This window comes from Oculina patagonica, chromosome 2 (genome assembly GCF_052425735.1).
Source record: "Oculina patagonica isolate OP01 chromosome 2, crgOcupat, whole genome shotgun sequence".
Taxonomy (NCBI): Eukaryota; Metazoa; Cnidaria; class Anthozoa; order Scleractinia; family Oculinidae; genus Oculina; species Oculina patagonica.
In genome coordinates, this window is record NC_135759.1 from 6,995,244 (window position 1) to 7,012,548 (window position 17,305).

General features: G+C 37.8%; 2 protein-coding genes across 2 annotated transcripts in view; both read right to left on the minus strand.

Annotated features, from left to right (window-relative positions):
- The window catches only part of LOC144642760 (uncharacterized), a 38,939-nt gene extending 28,238 nt beyond the window's left edge, over positions 1 to 10,701 (minus strand). The window contains exons 1-8 of the mRNA XM_078501818.1: positions 10,576 to 10,701; positions 7,493 to 8,056; positions 7,164 to 7,271; positions 4,802 to 4,915; positions 4,058 to 4,165; positions 3,301 to 3,443; positions 2,796 to 2,970; positions 1,568 to 1,683 (exon numbers count right to left, since the gene is read on the minus strand). Coding sequence (XP_078357944.1) covers positions 1,568 to 1,683; positions 2,796 to 2,970; positions 3,301 to 3,443; positions 4,058 to 4,165; positions 4,802 to 4,915; positions 7,164 to 7,271; positions 7,493 to 8,056; positions 10,576 to 10,642 — 1,395 coding nt within the window. The 5' untranslated portion in view covers positions 10,643 to 10,701. The remainder of the gene's footprint in view (positions 1 to 1,567; positions 1,684 to 2,795; positions 2,971 to 3,300; positions 3,444 to 4,057; positions 4,166 to 4,801; positions 4,916 to 7,163; positions 7,272 to 7,492; positions 8,057 to 10,575) is intronic.
- Positions 10,702 to 15,351: 4,650 nt separating this feature from the next.
- Positions 15,352 to 17,305, minus strand: part of LOC144642127 (uncharacterized) — a 41,133-nt gene continuing 39,179 nt past the window's right edge. Inside the window, exons 14-15 of the mRNA XM_078501119.1 lie at positions 16,785 to 16,999; positions 15,352 to 15,638 (exon numbers count right to left, since the gene is read on the minus strand). Of these exons, the coding sequence (XP_078357245.1) occupies positions 15,495 to 15,638; positions 16,785 to 16,999 (359 nt within the window). The 3' untranslated portion in view covers positions 15,352 to 15,494. The remainder of the gene's footprint in view (positions 15,639 to 16,784; positions 17,000 to 17,305) is intronic.

Sequence of the window (17,305 nt, forward strand, 5' to 3'; positions counted from 1 at the left end):
ATTGGTCGGGTTTTTGTTTTGAAATATAACCGTTCTTGTCCAAGATGTTCGAAGCCTAAAGTAGGCATTTACCGATTATTCTAGTAAAACTGGCATGTTATGCTCCTAGCAATGCTCGTGTATTTTTTTTTTTTTTCGAGAATGCTCACATGTTCATTTTTCAAAATTATGCTTTTTTGGTTTGAAAAAAGCTTTGCTTACTTTCAAGAAATACATTAAAAAAAGAAAAAAAAAACACTAAAAAGATGGTGACATGACAAAGGAAATTTGCACGTTTTCTTTCTCTTCAGACAAGGGAAAACAAAGTACTTTTAGCCACGTTGAATTTACAAAGAATTTTCAAAACTCAAAGACATGCGATAGAAAGAGTAAAGCTACAGAAAAAGGCCTCCAGGAAGGAAAAACAAAATCATCACGTGCACAAATACAAACTTAAGCTTGTGCATTTCCTCTAGGCCAATATGCAAAATCTCAGTAAATACCCAGACCACCTTTCAGTCTTGTCGCGTGCACTTTTGTGCTTTTTTTCGGCAGCCTATCTCGAATTAGCTATATACACAGTGGAAGGGCATATTGACTAGCTTGGTGAACGAACATTTTAACACAAAGTTTCGCTATAAGACAAGCTTGTCGAGGCTATTCTCGCGGCTAATTTTCCGGCAATCATTTACCAAAGCGCAAACAGCTGACAAAATTGTTTGCGGTTTTTTCTACAACTGTAACCACTTAAATCCAGGTCATTTTTGCTTTTGGTCATTTTTTTTTTCTTTTTGTGGATGATAGATTTTGGTTGCATGAGCTTTGAACTAGTATTTGACTGAGAATATTTGTATGTACTTAACATTTTAATTATGAGCTCCAGATTTCTATGAGGTGATAGCTGGTCATAGAAATCGAGAACGAATCTTATTGTTCAGTGCAATTCTTTACGTTTTTCCTTTAAATAATAGTTAACAATTATTTATCTACATATGAACTGGTACTAAACGTCGCTCTTTAGCGGAAACGCGCGCGGCCCGAATTGTCATTTAATTTTTTTAGCTATGTACGCACGCTCATCAGTACATAACAATTTTTTATGTTTTAAACTCGAGTAAAGGTTAATGTCCTTCCTTTAGTCTTTTGGCCATGGAAATTGAATTTTTCCACTCAACTTTTTCCGAAAAAACCTTAAAACACACACACTAATTAAACAGTAGAGTGTTGCTTTGTCTAAATTCTTTTGTCTGTAGGCCCGCTTTAAAAAACACTATCACGTGATCAATTCCAGTATTTGTATTAGTATACTAGTAGAAACGTTAGACTTATGTGAATTCAAGAGTACAAATGTGAACATCGCACCAAAAAGGTGTAACACGTAGGATGCACAAAAGCTGCTATTACAGGTGAGCCTGCGATAACACATAATTAGAAGCTTAAGGCATGCGAGCGATGCGAACTAAAAGGGCCAACACATCGGCTAAAGCAATACGGAATAACTCTTTTGCCTTGTTTGTATGTCAAACCGCTGGAAACTGCAATAACAGTTATTCCTCTTACAGCGGAACTTCCGGCTTAACTATTGTACCTCATAAGAGCTGCTAGTTCCATTTCCACCATTTGCGCCGTTTTGTCCTTTGAGACCATTTCCACCACTTAGTAGAATGTTTACGTAGCCTTCTAACAAATCGGCGTAAAGCTCCACTGTAAATAACAAATGAAATACTGATGTAAATATAAATGAGTTCAATCACAGAGAAGGAAGCTACAGAAAATTGGCAAAGACCAAAAGCACAAGATTCACCTTCCTTAACCCTTTGTATCGGGGGTTATTACACTGAAATGAGTATACACAAGAATGATTGTCAGGCAATATTCCAAACCCTATAAAACAAAAGAAAGTGAAAATACTTCACTACTATAAAAATATGACACATGTAAAATTGTGACGTCAGACAGGAAATTTGAAATATGCACACTTAAAGGAACTTGAACCCAGCCAAAAAAAAAATGCACTTTTGGCTTCACATCCCACAATGTTTTAAGGGAAGACAAACTGGCAAACGCCCCAGAAGGAAAGATGCCAATAGCATCTGATCCAACTGCCATACCTTCTGTCAACGAGCAACCACACGATCAGCTCTGTGTGACTATCCATGTCCCCGAGTCTAACTCTTCGTTCGACCTTCGACCATCACCAACATCCACTGAGAGTGCCGACTCTCAGAATGGAGCGATGCCGTGCGATGTGATCGGAGAAGACGGAGAGAAGGGAAGCCGCGATAATTGACACTAGCAGTGAGTGACGGATGAGCCCAACGCCGCGTCACGTTTGATGACAAAACCCAAAATGGGTACGCCGACGAGAGCCCGAGAAACTGATACGTGAGCACACAAAATGAGCAAGTCCCAGCCCCAATCCCCGGCGCCCGAAGGAGCGAAATGTGGCATTGGCCACTTGGTACGCAAAGGGTTAAGTCTTAAAATAATTCAGCATCAAATATCAAGCGAGGATTGCAGATCCAAGATTGCGGGTGTACTGACGCCATATAGCGTCACAGCCAACAAAAACTATGTCATCTTGTAGAGCAAGCTAAGAGCCTTCTACTGAGTGCAAAATAATTCCACTGTACGTTAATAAATCGAAAACCTTACGGGGCTCTCCCATCAACTTCTTCTCCACTTAAAAGGCCCTCTTGCACCATAGTGGGGGGTTTGAATGTGTTTGTACGTACGGTGGTTAAATGCTAAATAGGAAAGGTAAGTTTAAAGACAGCGCGGTTCATATTCCGACCTTTTGTCGCTCATCGCCCTACCTATTGGTCCGTTTGCTCCGTGTTTTCCGTTTCCACCACTAGCGCCAGCAGGGAGATTTCCGACAAACTTTTGGGACAAATTCGGAGCGCTAAGATCTAATCGACTTCCCTTTACAAAGGCGATTTTGCGGCTAAAAATGTTCAATTTCTTCATCCCTCGCATTGTGACGTTTCCCTGAAGATAAAGACACAGTAAAATAAAAGAGCTCAAGTGGCTAAAAGACTGGTGTGATATCAACGTATTTTCTTTTGTTAAGTTTCAATCTGCATATTCTATTGTTAAAAGGTCAAGTCGCTAAATTATTATCATCATGGCTTCTAACCAAATACTAGGCGCTGTTGCTAAATCACTGTACTTTATTAATTTTTACGTAAGCGCGATTTGCTTTTTAAGGCTGTACCCGTGAAACTAACAATGTTTCTAGTACCTTTTTTCAGAAAAAAAGAAAGAATAAAATAACAAACATTAAATTTTACCTGCAACAATAAAAACTTTAATACGTACCTTAACATATACTGTGTCGGCTAGAATTGTAAGCTTGATATTGTTGGGCAACGCTTGAGTATCATTAAGGTTGATTTTCTTTTCCCCCAGATGTTTTCGAACGTATTCCAGGTGAACGGTCCGACCAAGTATTTGGTAACCATCTATTGGCCAAAAAAACACACATAAATCTTATATAATTACAAATATTGATACTTTATACACCTTATTTGCAGCTTTTGTTTCAAAGTTTCGATAATTATAAACGATTATTATCCTCCGTGTTTGGTTCCATGTAGTAAACCTAAGTTTTATTTCAAACTTCCTCACATAGACCTTTCCCATTATCACTAAAGACAGGATTCGCCGCCTTTTCATCAAGCGTCCCCAGCGGGTGCCGTTTGTGATGTAATGCCTGTTACATCGGCAAAACCAATCAACACGCGTCAACATTCTGAACAGTGCCTTAATTTATTTTAGCCTTATTGATTTAAACACAATTTTGCGCCATGGAATAAAAGAAGCTTTACACAAACAATTGGAAAAAGGCCACTTTGAACCACGAACTGTACCATGTAAATTTGAAACTTCATTTATAAAGTCACGTATGGTTACGTTTTTAAAAGAAACAAAAACAATATCATGCAAACAAACACAAATCAATCAATCAGTCACTCTGGCTCACTCACTCACTCACTCACTCACCAACTCACACACTCACTCACTCACACTCACTCACTCACTCACTCAATATATCGATCAATCCTTCCTGTGTTACCTGCTCCGTCGTGAACAACCGAAGGTGTTTCAAACCAGCTCCTGTTAACAAATTCGATATCCTTGTCGAAGGCTTGATTACCATCAGTCATAGAGGCACAACCATCCCCTAAACACAGAATTATAATCGTCAAATCAAATGGCCAGCATCATCATAGCGATGGTGACGTCACTGTATGGTTTTAAGAAGAGAAACTTAATAACGCAGCAAATAAGCATGACAGTTTTTGGCACATTCAAAAAACCTAATGCATTCGTGATCTGATCGATAATAGCCATGCATGAAGGTGATTTCTGTCGTTGCATTGTTTTTCGTACGTTAATGGACGCGAATTTTACTAAAATGTCGTAATATAAAATGGTGAAAATATTTTTTATGGTCTATTTTTATGGTCACATTAAACTTCTTTTCAGCAGGGGCAAGTCGTCCATACAATGTGCACTCGTAAATTCACACTAAAATACACACGCGTTAACACAAGTAGAATAACGCATCAGTGTTATCCCAGGTTCGGACGAAAGAGAAATGACTACTAGCACTCTAATGACGGAATATCGGTAAGGTATAATCCAGGCACTCCACGTTCAAGTTATGCTACAAAATTTAAAACACTCTCTATCATTCCTTATTGACCATCTCTGTAAAAAAACCTCCAACTATATTCCTTTTACTAGCCTGCAATGCAAACGAACGAAACCCCGGTTCCGGGATTTAGTTCGTCTGCAACACATGCTATGTTATTACCTGCTTCACAGTGTTTGCCGTGATAACCCATTGTACAATCACAGCGGTAACTTGCCACAAGATCAACACACGTGCCGCCATTCCTGCACTTCACAGAAGCACAATCGTCGATATCTACAATTTTGGAAATGTTGCTAGTAAGTTATGTATAATGTTGTCTCGAATACATACTCCACAATTACGAAAATACGCTCCTACTTAAAGAAAAATAGGTCACCAAGGGTGACAGAGTCTATGCCGATGGAAGTGAAGAGCGCGGTCGGCGGAAATTGGTTAAGTTGTGTTCGGAGTTAATTAAAATGCATACAAAGCTAGGGGACGGGATGAAGAGAAAAGAACAGCAAATGTTAATCTCACAAATAAAGTATGAAGGAGATTCTCTCCGTCCGAAAGAGAAACGAAAAATTGGACAAGATGCGTGACGAACAAAAGATGCAACACAAGGGAAGACTCACTCGCCGTCACCAGAGATGACGAAGGCAGTAAAGTGACTGACCTGACTGCAGTGAAGACGGGCCGAGACACGGAAGACGAGCACCAAAGGAGGACCGCCACGGGAAGGGGGGGGCCGCCCGGAGGGGCGTGGGACGTCGCGATTGTGAGGGGTCGTAGGAGTCCGTTCTTGCAGCTGATCATTGTTCACATTACAGCGAACGATATCGATCCGAACCACCCTGGGATTGCAAAGCTTTAATAAAAGAGAAGCGCAGCGCAAAGCGCACGCAAGCATTAGACTCAAAAATTAAAGAAAATGTATCACGGATTTGAGTCAATTTAAGACATAACGGGTCCCACGACCTCTCTTTTTCGGCTGGTTCCTACTAGCGAGGTAATCGGAGGCTCAGTCGGAACCGGAAGGGTAAAAAGCCTTACGCCCTTATAGTGGAAATAAAAAAAAACGGAGTCGCAATCGCAATTGGAAGCGCGACAGAATCGCAATCGGAAAGATCAGGTTTCCTTTTCTTTTCGGTTCCGCTTCTGCTTCCGTCGCTTCGGTCGTCTGGATTTCCACTAGATCGTAAGGGTCTTGCGATTCCGATTCCAGTTAGGTCACTTACGTCGCTAATGGGAACCATCCCATACAAACATCAGGGAAAGCAAGCGCTCGTGGACCATGCGTGGGGCCGAACATGATCAGGACCGAGCGAGAAACAACCAATTAACAAACAGACATTGTACCGAGACAATGGAACACAAAATAAACTCTAGATACGCCAAAATTCTCAAGCATGGTGTGTCCGACTAATACAAGAAGCTATCTTATTGAGTCGTAACACTCCACTTTGGACACTGACGCCTTAACCCTATTCAGACCGGGCTTTTTTGGACCTTCTCAGACCGGGGGGGTGGGGCTTCGGAAGCCCCCCCCCCCCTATGTAACTTCCAGAATATTTAAGCAATCACCATGAAACTTATAGTATGTATTGTACGTCCAAAACTCTTTCTTTTGGTATACGTCACGTGGGACGGTGACGTCACATCACGTGACAATTACATCATGATGTCAAAACAGCCGCCATCTTGGATTCGCCATCTTGGATTTCAAAATTTTTCCAAAATGCCAGAAAACCACCCAAAATCATTGCAAAGTACTCAAAATGAATACAAATGTGCTTTAAACCCGTAAAAATGTAAAAATAATGCTATTTAAGTTGATTTTTATTAACAAAAACACGCAAAATTACAAATTTGGGAAAACATGCCTGTCAAAATTCCGTTGCCATGGTGATGTCAAGTTCCTGACACATCATCCATCCCTACCAATTTGTTGCCAGATAAATTTTTGGGAAAACTCAGAAAGTTTGGCAGCGTTTGGTTAAATCTTAGAAAAGTTATAAAAGTTCAAAGTCGGCGCGGGCCTCAAAAGCCCCCCCCCCCCCCCCCCAGGTCTGAATAGGGTTAAACGAAGAAAAGCAAACGCAATCTAAGAAATCAATTTCCACTTTTTTTCCAGGATTGAACGCACGTATCGGTTTAAGAGTATTTCAAAATTTGGTTGGTTTATTTGACTTTTTCAGATTGTTTCATGTTTGGCAAAATTATTTGGTGAACTTTAACGAATGTTTACTTAACGTGATGCCTATCATGTAAAGTGAACATCGCATTAGCGTTTAATCCTAGCATATCTAGTCTGGAAATTTTTGACTTTCCTATATGTAGCTACGTATTGCCCTGATTTTGTGAGTTTTTTTTTAAATATCAGATTAGTAACCAAATGTTTTAACCTATTATTTAACGTTAATAATTTCCTTTTTTTGATACAATGGTATAATATTTTTCAGTTATGTAGTTAGGTATTCTCAACCTTTTCTAAAATATTTATTATTTAAAATTAACTATATCAAACAAAGACGAAGGTTACTTGTTTCGCAGTTCCTTCCAGAATATCCTGTTTTGCAATCACAGCGATAATTTCCCACAACATTGACACATGTAGCTCCATTACTGCATGGATTGCTTGAACATTTTTCTAAAAATAAGGGAATAATTAACCTTTCTTCTTTAAATGTTGAAGATGAGATCTTAATTAAAAAAAGGATAATGATCATGATGGGGATGATGATGATGATAATGATGATGATGATGATGATGTTGTTGTTGTTAATGATGGTGATGATGATGATTTTTAACTGTCTTGCATAAGCAACTGCAAATCCTAAAATCTTCATCACAATGTTAATTGACACTCACCAATCAGAAAGCAGGCCCTGCTGATAATTTTTCCACGATTTTGCATGAGTTCTCGGTAGTCACTCAACATAAAAACGTCATCGTGAGTCCCTGTTACTATTTGTAGTTGATTTATAAGACCTCCATGACCAATACCAACGGCAAGAATATAAACGCCATTATTTCTCAAGCGCTGGGAAATATCGGTCAAGGCATAGATGGCTGATCGTAAATAACCAGTACTTATCAGAAGAACAACCTTTGGGACGCTCACTCTCCCTGATCGAACGAGCTCAGTGGCAGCTACTCTCAGTGCTTCGTCGAACCGATGCCGTGTGCCACGCTGGGGAGGTAAAGCATGGACAGCTGCAGCGAATTCGTCCATGGTGGCGTACTGGCCAAGTCGTGCCTTTACTGATGCCGAGTCACTGTAAAGAACTATGGCTGCTTGACTGCTGCCTGGTCCTACGCCTAAACCATTCGCTACGTCTATCACAAAGTCCTTCTGCTGCGCATATTCTCTACTGCCAGTGCTGCCATCTGAGCTGACAAGAAATACCACGTCCACAGAGGTACCACATCCCGCTATGAGACAAAAGTTCAAGATAATATACGACATTTATAATTGCTTTGGAAGTGTCAAATTTCGCGTTCTATTAACTCACGATAACGCACGATTTGCTGTACTTTTAGTAGAAGTCTTAATTAACAATACATGATACAAAAACATTACCCGCAACGAACGTATAACGTTTAAAAGCCTGTAAATTAAAAAAAAAAATCAGGAATTTGGTGTTCCACAGAGTTCAAATAAGCACCAATTTATTAAGGTCCTTTTAAAACGTTCAAGTCAAACATTACGGCGGCGGTCACGTAATATACCATTTCTCTTTGGAAGAGGAATTTCATAGCTCGTTTAAGCTAGGGAGCTCAAATTGGGATCAAGGCTGTAGAAATATAAGAAAAAGGACCTGAAGTTCATTTTAAGATATTTTACAAGGAATTAGTTTCTCTTCGGGATGGAAGGCCATTAGCCTCGTTCCTCCGCAGTAGACCGGTAAGATATGATTTTAAGCAAGTAATAGAATTTTTGATGATGATGTTTCTGCGATTTTTTTATGAGAAATGAAATGTGTTTATCCATTCTATATGGTATCGTTGCCTTTGAAAAAGATGAGCTTCTTGGCCATAGACGAACATGGATGTAAACACTAACTCTCTGAAGTTTATTATCGAAAAGTGTCAAATATATATCGCTTAATTCATATATGGCAACAAGATGGTTATTACCTTGTGGCAAGTTAGACAACAGATGTTTGCTGAGACAGTTTGTGTACAAGTGCTTTTCATCTCGAACATCTGAACGAATGAACAATTATTCAGAAAAAAATAAAATTTTGACTTAAACAGCAATCTGACGAGAAAAGAGAAGCGATAAAAGAAATGACGAAATTTGTTAGACTCAAGCTTGCGTTGGTCTTTTTGCCATCACTTAATGCAGGTTTGCAGTTTAATTAGGAAATGATGTTATGTTCGATATTTTTTTTCTGGTTTAAAGATTTCTTTATTTGCGACAAAAGCGTAACACTGATATCAATTTTTTTTTTTAATGTTAATGTTTTTTAAAACGCATCGAAGTTAATGAATGAATAAAAAAAAATTGGCAGATAATAACTGTCTAGATTCAATGACAATAGGGGGAAAGGGAGGGAAAAATTAGCCTACCTTGCCCGAATGCCAAACCTAACATTTGAACAAAAAGAAAGATTGATATAAATTTGGAAAGATTCATTGCCAATATATCTTCTGAAACTCTATATGTAAACGCAGATCTCTGTCAACAAAACTCGAACGATCTTGAGCAGCTATCACTGCAAGTAAGGCAGTAGTTAAAGTATTTCCATGAGAGCAGAGTTACGTCATAAAAGACGCCAGGCATTTTTTGGATAGAAATAGTATATGGATTGTTTTTAAAAGAGAAGGGCAAAGGGTTTATGCGTGACACGTGAAAAGGGCAAAAGTTAATCCGTGACGCGTGAAAATAGGGCAAAAATTAGACTGTGACGCGTGAAAAATAGTTAGAAAAGAAACGTGATCCGTGAATTCTGCTGTTTCAAGTATACGTGACACGTGAATTTGGTTAAAACTTGTGCGTGAAACGGGATCACGAACCCCCCTTTGGTACCCTCTTAAAAGAGTTAAACGGCATTAAATGATATTAACCAACCCTTGATTTTCATTATTAAGTTATTACGGAAAAGTGTAAATTCATGTATATGCAACATAATGGTTTTAAAATTAAGGCAAGTAAGACCTCTGATATATTTAGAGAGAGTTTGTGCCTGTGTTTCTTTGTGTTTCTTCTCAATAACCGTGAAATTATTTGTTTAAGTTGACAGCTATTTTATTTCCAACATAAGATCATAACAGGTCATCGAGAGCAGTGACATTAAGGTACCTGAAAACTCTCTCGTTTTAAGCCACTTTTAAAAATGCTACAATGATCTAACTTTCTTTTCTTGAGTTGTAATGCAGAGTTCTATTCCATTTGATTAGTTTAAACTAAGAATACACATTTTTTAATTCACGGAACGACCACTTATTCAATTGTGGAAATTGGACGACAGTATTATTTTTTTCATTCAAAATAGTTAACAAGCAGAAAAAAAATAAAGAGAAAAGAAAGACAGAAAGACTTTTACAGGAATCTGCCATCCAGTCTATCCAATGGTAAAAATTGAAAAAAATAATGGAAGCTTGATATTATATTTAACCAAAACGTTTTTTTTTAACGGCCAAAATGAACATAAGACGACGGCACAGCAATTATGCTAACTAGAAACATATCAAGTCTCAACAACACCTTCTAATAGAATTGATAAAATTCACTAGACGTAAGTTGTCACTTGTCTTTTTGCTTTCTCTTGTAACATGTTAAGGAAATTATGTCGTTCTCCCTAATTTTTTTTCTGGATGAAAGATTCCAGACGTTCTAGAAGTTAAAGAATGAATAAAAACTTATAAAAGCGAGACAATTGACAGAAGATAAACACTGTCTAAATGCCGCTGACAAAAGGAAAACGAAAAAGAGGAAACAAGCCTACCTTGCCCGAGTGCCAAATCCAGCATTTGAACAAAAAGAACGACTGACAGAACCTTGACAGGATTCATTGCCAATGGCTCTTCTGAAACTCTTTTTGTAAAGGAAGTTGTCTTTCAACAAAACTCAAACGATCTGCACGCCGAGCAGTTATCACTACAGAAAATATAAACGTATTCTTCTATTTAAGGTATTTCAAGAGGGCAGAATTACGTCATAAAGAATGCCTAGCATATTTTGGACAGAAAAAGAATATTGTTGTTTTTAATAAAGTTAACTAATGAAAGATAAAATAAAACGTTATTTATTAATCCTCATTTTACATGTTAAGTTAGTATCGAAAAGTGTAAAATTTCGCTAAATTCAAATGAAGAAAACGGGATGGTCATAACCTTGTGGCAAGTTTTGTGCACCGGTGCCTTTTTGTTTCTTATCAAGCACCCGACAGTTATTTGCTCAAGGTGACAGCCGTTTAATTTCTATAACATAAGATTATAGCAGGTCCTCGAATATCTGATAACTATTTCGTTTAAAATCCACCTTAATGCGACAGCGATATAATTTTCTGTTCTTTTATTATAATGTAAGATTCAATTCCATTTGATTTGTTTAAAACTTAGAAGCGACATTAACGGAACGACCATTATTCAGTTGTTGAAATTGAACGACAGTGTCATATTTTGTTGTACAAAATAGTTAATAAACATAAAAAAAAGGCTAAGAGAAAGACAGAAAAAATTTCAAAGGAATCTTCTTTTCAGCCAATTCAATTGTAAACATGGCAAGAATATCGAGAACTTGATATTATATTTAGCCGTTGCGTTTTTTTAACCGCCAGAATGGACATAAGACGACGCGCGGTATAGAGAGCAGAATTACGTCACGAAAGATTTCTAGCATTTTGTGAACAGAAATAGAATATGGTTTGTTTTGACCGAGTTATAACTTATGGTAGACAAAATTAATGATAATTGCCAATCCTAATTTTATCGAAAAGTGTTAAAATCGCCAATTTCATAATTATATAGGCACTAGAATGGCTATTACCTTGTGGGAAAAGACAACCCATATATTTTGAGACAGTTGTGCACGGGTGCCTCTGTATTCCTTCTCAACACCTGACAACTATTTGCTCAAGGTGACAGTTCTTTTCTTCCGTTTTTAAGCCACCTAAAGCAATCTAAGCAATATTGGTTTCTGTTTTTAAATTAAAATGCGAGGTTCCATTTATTTTGATTAGTTTGAAACTTCGAAGCCACATTTTTAAACGGAACGACCATTATTCAGTAATTGAAATTGGACGACAGTTTCAATAATCTTTCAAAGGAGTTAATAAACAGAAAGAAAAATTAATATGAAGTATGAGTAACAAAATAGTCATATAAAGACCCGCAAAACCCACAAAGGACTTCAATTTTTCTTGATCACTGCTCACACCATCTCAGCGTGGAAAATAAAGAAAGGTACGTCCCCCTTTTCGTATAAAGCAACATAGCTCTACTATTATTTTAACTACGTGTAAATTTAATTTTAATTTGTGGTTGAGAACTATCTTCCCTCTCGGGTGTCAAAAAAAATTCATAATAATCGTGGTTTCACGAGTGATATCGAATACATTCTTATTTAGATTTTTGTTCAGTTTTGGCCCATTTTTGCATTGCTTAAAGAGCCTGAGGGGCTTGGCAATATGCCACAATTTCTGTTGGTTATTTTTTATGGTTTTTGGTAACATCTATCTCTACCCCTTAAAGCCACCCAACGACCCTCCCGCCTTCCCGACCATCCCAGCCCCCATACCTTGCCCGTTTCCCAGATCCCACAATGTCAGAAGGTCGATAGAATCATGGATAGATTCATTGCATTTATATTTTACGACACTCTATTTGTTAACATATTTCTCTTTAAACTTAATCTAAACGATAAGCACCTCGAGCCATTGTCACTACTTAAGGTAATTTCACGAAATTAAATAACGTCGTAGAAGATTCATGGCTTTGTTTTGGACCATAATTAAACGGTTGGCCAGCCTTCAACTAATTATGTACCAGAATTTTCTAATTAAACGGTATGTGTGTATTTTCTCTATTATTATTTTTGACAGAAACAATTGATGTCATCTTCAGACAATAATCAAGTTTCGAGATACCTCTTTAATCTTCCTTTCGAAATCCATATTTATTAACTTACTTAGATTCCGTGACGATTTCCTTCTCAACCGTGAAGTGACTAACTCATTTTAAAATAAAATATCAGGAAAACAGATTCACATTTTTCCTAACATGGTTCATGAACGTGTATATGTCAATGAGAATAGCGATAAAACTATTAGAGACAGGTAAGAGAGCAGGTAAGAAGCCTTGATAAACACTTCCACTTTTAATCATTTAGAAACCAATATCTTATTTTCTTAATTTTACGACATACGTTAAAATTACCCTATGAAACTTACGAACCATGTCTTCTTATATTAAGTGGAATAAGGTAGGATATACTGAGTAATTGAAATTTTTACCGCGAGTAATGGCAATTAGAGCTTCCTGTCGGAACATAATTTGGGCCTTTCGTACTCAGCCTCTTGAAAACCTAGGTTAAACGAAACATTAAGCTGTCCAGAATATACGCAGAAAAGGGTATACGAGTGACGTAACGAAACCATTGTTCTCAGATAAAATACGAAAAAATCGTCAAAAATATTCGCCGAAAAATACACCTTGCTGTTTCCAGTCTATTTTCGACCACTGTGTATTACATCCGGGAACGTGAGTCTGTCTTTCGAGTGAATGGAATGTCAAACAACATGGCGAATTTTTGTGAGAAAATGTGCGATGTGAAGCATTTTACACGCGTTTGAAGTTTCCCCTCGGCGGTGGCGCGTGTCCGCCATTTTTTTTTTTTTTTTATTGAAATTACGGTCAGTGCATGTTTCATTTGGTTTTTTGATCTTCACACAATTTTGACGGGGAAATGAACATTTTTTCCGAATTCGTTCGCTTATGATGCGTCATTGTACGATCTCTGCACGCGAAAGTCCATTCCAGTTTATGGTAGACATTTTGTTGAAAATCGAGTGTTTGTCGCGAGTCCACCGCTTGCACATCTGAAAAGGGACTAGTACTAGTTAAATTTCCACGTGATTATTTCAGTGAGAGTTCACAAAAAAGTTAACATTTTGTAGAAGAGTTAACCTCAACAGACGGTTTACGATTTTTTCTAAATTAGTTAACAAAAGTGCTTCGGTATCTTTATTTTACATGTCTTTTATACATTTTCATATTGCAGCAACCAGATCCGATAAGTAGTTGACGCGAAATGCTTGCGTTTAAGTAGAGCAACAAGGTAAACACGTGAATTAAAATTTGAAACGGGGACAATAAACAGAAGGCTTTCACATAAAATTATTGCAGATTTCAATGACATGCGAACTCTGAAATTCAAACCTCAACAGACGGTTTACGCTTTTTCCTTCCGTCCATCATCCAAGCGGAACTCTTGGGAAACGGTAGTTCACTTCGACCGGGTCAAGATTTTGGCGAAACTGTATTTCGCGGGGTTTTATTTTTCGCGATTTGGTCAAAAATGACATTAAAAACATTAAAGTTATATCAAAATGCGTTAAAAATACGTTTCGCGGGTCTTTTATTTTGAATTTTTTGAGAATCGCGAAAATTAAAGATCCGCCAAATAAGGAACCAATAAGGTATTTGACTTTTTTACTTCGACACAATAACGGCAGACAATAGTCAATGAACCCAAAAGAAACCATCACGGTACCTGTATACTACATGTATATTTAGATAATTGCTTGTAAATGTTGCTAACTTTTGAATGTCACCTTGCTCTAGTTTCGGTGGTGAGGGTCGATTAAATTCAAGAGAAAAATAACTGTGACGCTAATTTACATGGAGAAAACGACAGTGTCTATTAACAGAATCACAACTTTTAAGGATTGCATAGATGGCAGCCCTGACATCCATCTTCTAGAAGGCTTGATGGATCACGCCTTAGTTTGCTCGCATGTCTCCCCTTTACTTTGGAGCATCCAAAGGAGCAATCAACAAAAGTTGTACTACTAGTCTCACATTTAATTATACTACATTTTGTACTTGTCCTTGAATGTACAAGACAAAAAATTACTTCTCTTACAGAGGATTTTCCCGGCCATAGTCTCTCACTGGTCAGACAACTAACTCCTGCCCTTAGGGTTAACCGTAACCCTAGCTTTTTTATTCCCAAAGTGCTCAGATGCGGGAAATTACCATGAGAATAGTTGATCGCAAGAGGCTTTTCTCTGCCACACCCTTGCAGTTTCCAGAAAACTAACCCCAACCGCTAGTCATAACTTTTTTTCCCAAAGTGCGCAGATCCGGGAAAATTGCATAAACCCCTATTTGTTCCCATGGGCATAGCAGATTGCAAGTGGCTTTTTCTGACGCAGCCCCTCAGTTGCAAAAAACTCGAAATTCCATATCTTCAAAGTTGGTGGGGTCTTGCATATTCGCTCTCCTTATTCCTTTTCTGATCAGGGTTGACGGTGCTAACATCTATATGTGCTGTCTATGAAGTGAGTGAATCACGCTCGAACATAATTCCCCTAAGATAAAGTAAGCAACATCTACACCATCTGGGCAACAAGCTTGTTCATTTATTCATGATTATTATGCTCCGTGTATATAATTTCATTTGCAATACAATTCTACATTTTTGACCTTTTTCATTTCCTTCCTTATGATGCATTTTGTGATTCCTGAATTATGTTTCATCTCATAAATATATCATCATGTAAAGGCGACAGCGAATAACGAATGGGGGATCTTATTAGCAACGAGACTATTCAACGTGCATTTTTACTTTCAATTTCATGTTATCTTTTTTCCTTTCTTGATGTCACTTCATGCTTCATTATAGGTGCAGAAGGTCATTTTCTCAAGCTTGTACTGAAGACTTGGTAGGGGCTTGTTCGGATTTTACAAGGGCAGTACTGCATTTCACATCGTCTGGTCCAGTTGGGTAGTTACCAGTCCAGTGGATAAAGCTTATCCATACATTCATCTTGGTAAACTGGGATCGCTGTAATAAAGTGAATAAGATGAACAACATACGCATAAAAAGACGCAGACAAAAAGGTTTACGAAATTGCAGCTTTCAGTTCACTGTTATGTGTTCTTGGTGTTACATACCATTTTTCGCGACAGAATTATAGAATATAATAAGTCTTGCCAACCTAAGGGGTGTTTTTGTGACAGTTGATAATCATTGGCTTGATCACAGCGAGGGCAACGACTTCTGTGGTTGACCTTATCTCGGGCAAGCGCCGTAGCAGAAAGTGCACGGATTGTTTCGTGTTGTTATGCATACAGAGGCACTCAAACATTTCTCAGCTAACGAACTTCTTCTTCTTTTCTTCAGAGTGCACGGCACATTGTAGCCTCGATTTCCAGCCATTTTGTGAGCCCGCGTTCCTTGGCACATTGGACTCCTAAAACGGCTGGGAATTAAGCCTAGGCGCATCGCACAATTTCAAAATTTTGGCGTCGAAATTAAAAATGTGTTTCAGAATTAACTTAAGTTTTTAAACAACATTTAAGAAATACCTAAGAATAGTAATATTTTCTATTAGTTTTGTTTGTCTTTTAAGGCAAAAAGAAATAATGGGATGAAAATTTATAATGGCATTAAAATGCTCTTTTTAGTTTGGCATTTAGCGTGCGAAGGCATTTTTTTGAGTTTAAGTTGTAGACTTTGGGAAAAAGCCACAGATTTAATTCCTCAGTGCTTTTGGTCTTGTGCAGTAAACGACCATGATTCTTGCTTTGGCAAGAAATCCCAACGAGGCAGAAATTTTACATTTGCAACAGCAACAACAACCAAAAAATACCTTAGCTGCTTCTCAGTACACCGGGACTTGACATGTACAGGAGGTTGGTGAAGACTAGTGTTGCCAACATTTTTAATCCGTTACCAGGATTCATAATAAAACAGTAATAACGCGTTCTCTGGTAAAAATTATTTAAAATTTTAAGCTTTCGGCATCCAGTCTGCTGTCTTTGACAGATTATAATGCGTGGTTTATTTTAATCCGTAGACAAGAGCAGAGTGGCTTCCGAAAGGTTATAATTTTAAATATATTTTCTTTTTTTTCTGAGAACGCGTTATTACTGTTTTATTAGTTCCATTCTAATAAGGAGAATCAACAAGCAACACAACATCTCTTACATCAAAGTCCTTGCAGTTTTGGTCCGTTATTTCCGTACTGCTTGTTGTGCAGGGAAGCTTATCGTCGATTGGTATGGACAGCTCGTAGGTTCCAAATGGACTCTGACATTCCACTGCCCCAAGAAGTGTGTCATCACACTGAAAGTCGCTCAGGAAGTGACAGCACATCGACTGTAAGCGACGATCAGTTTTCGGCATACAATAAAAAGAATCTCCTGAAAAAAAAAAAATAACGACGAAGTGATTATTATATTTCCATGGTCAGCACTTTAATTTTGTATAATTACTAAGTGACTTGTCTGGTTGAAAACTCTTCTTATATAAATACATTTCGATTATCGCAAGAATCAACTGATGACCCCTCATTTCATCGATCGATCGATCAATCAATAAATCGAACAAGCAATCAATCAATCAATCAATCATTTAAAAGTAACCAAGTAAACAAGAAGGCAAGTTGTTCTGGAAAGCAAGGCCAAATTCCCTGTAACGCTCGGGCAAATATTGCACAACAGTAATTA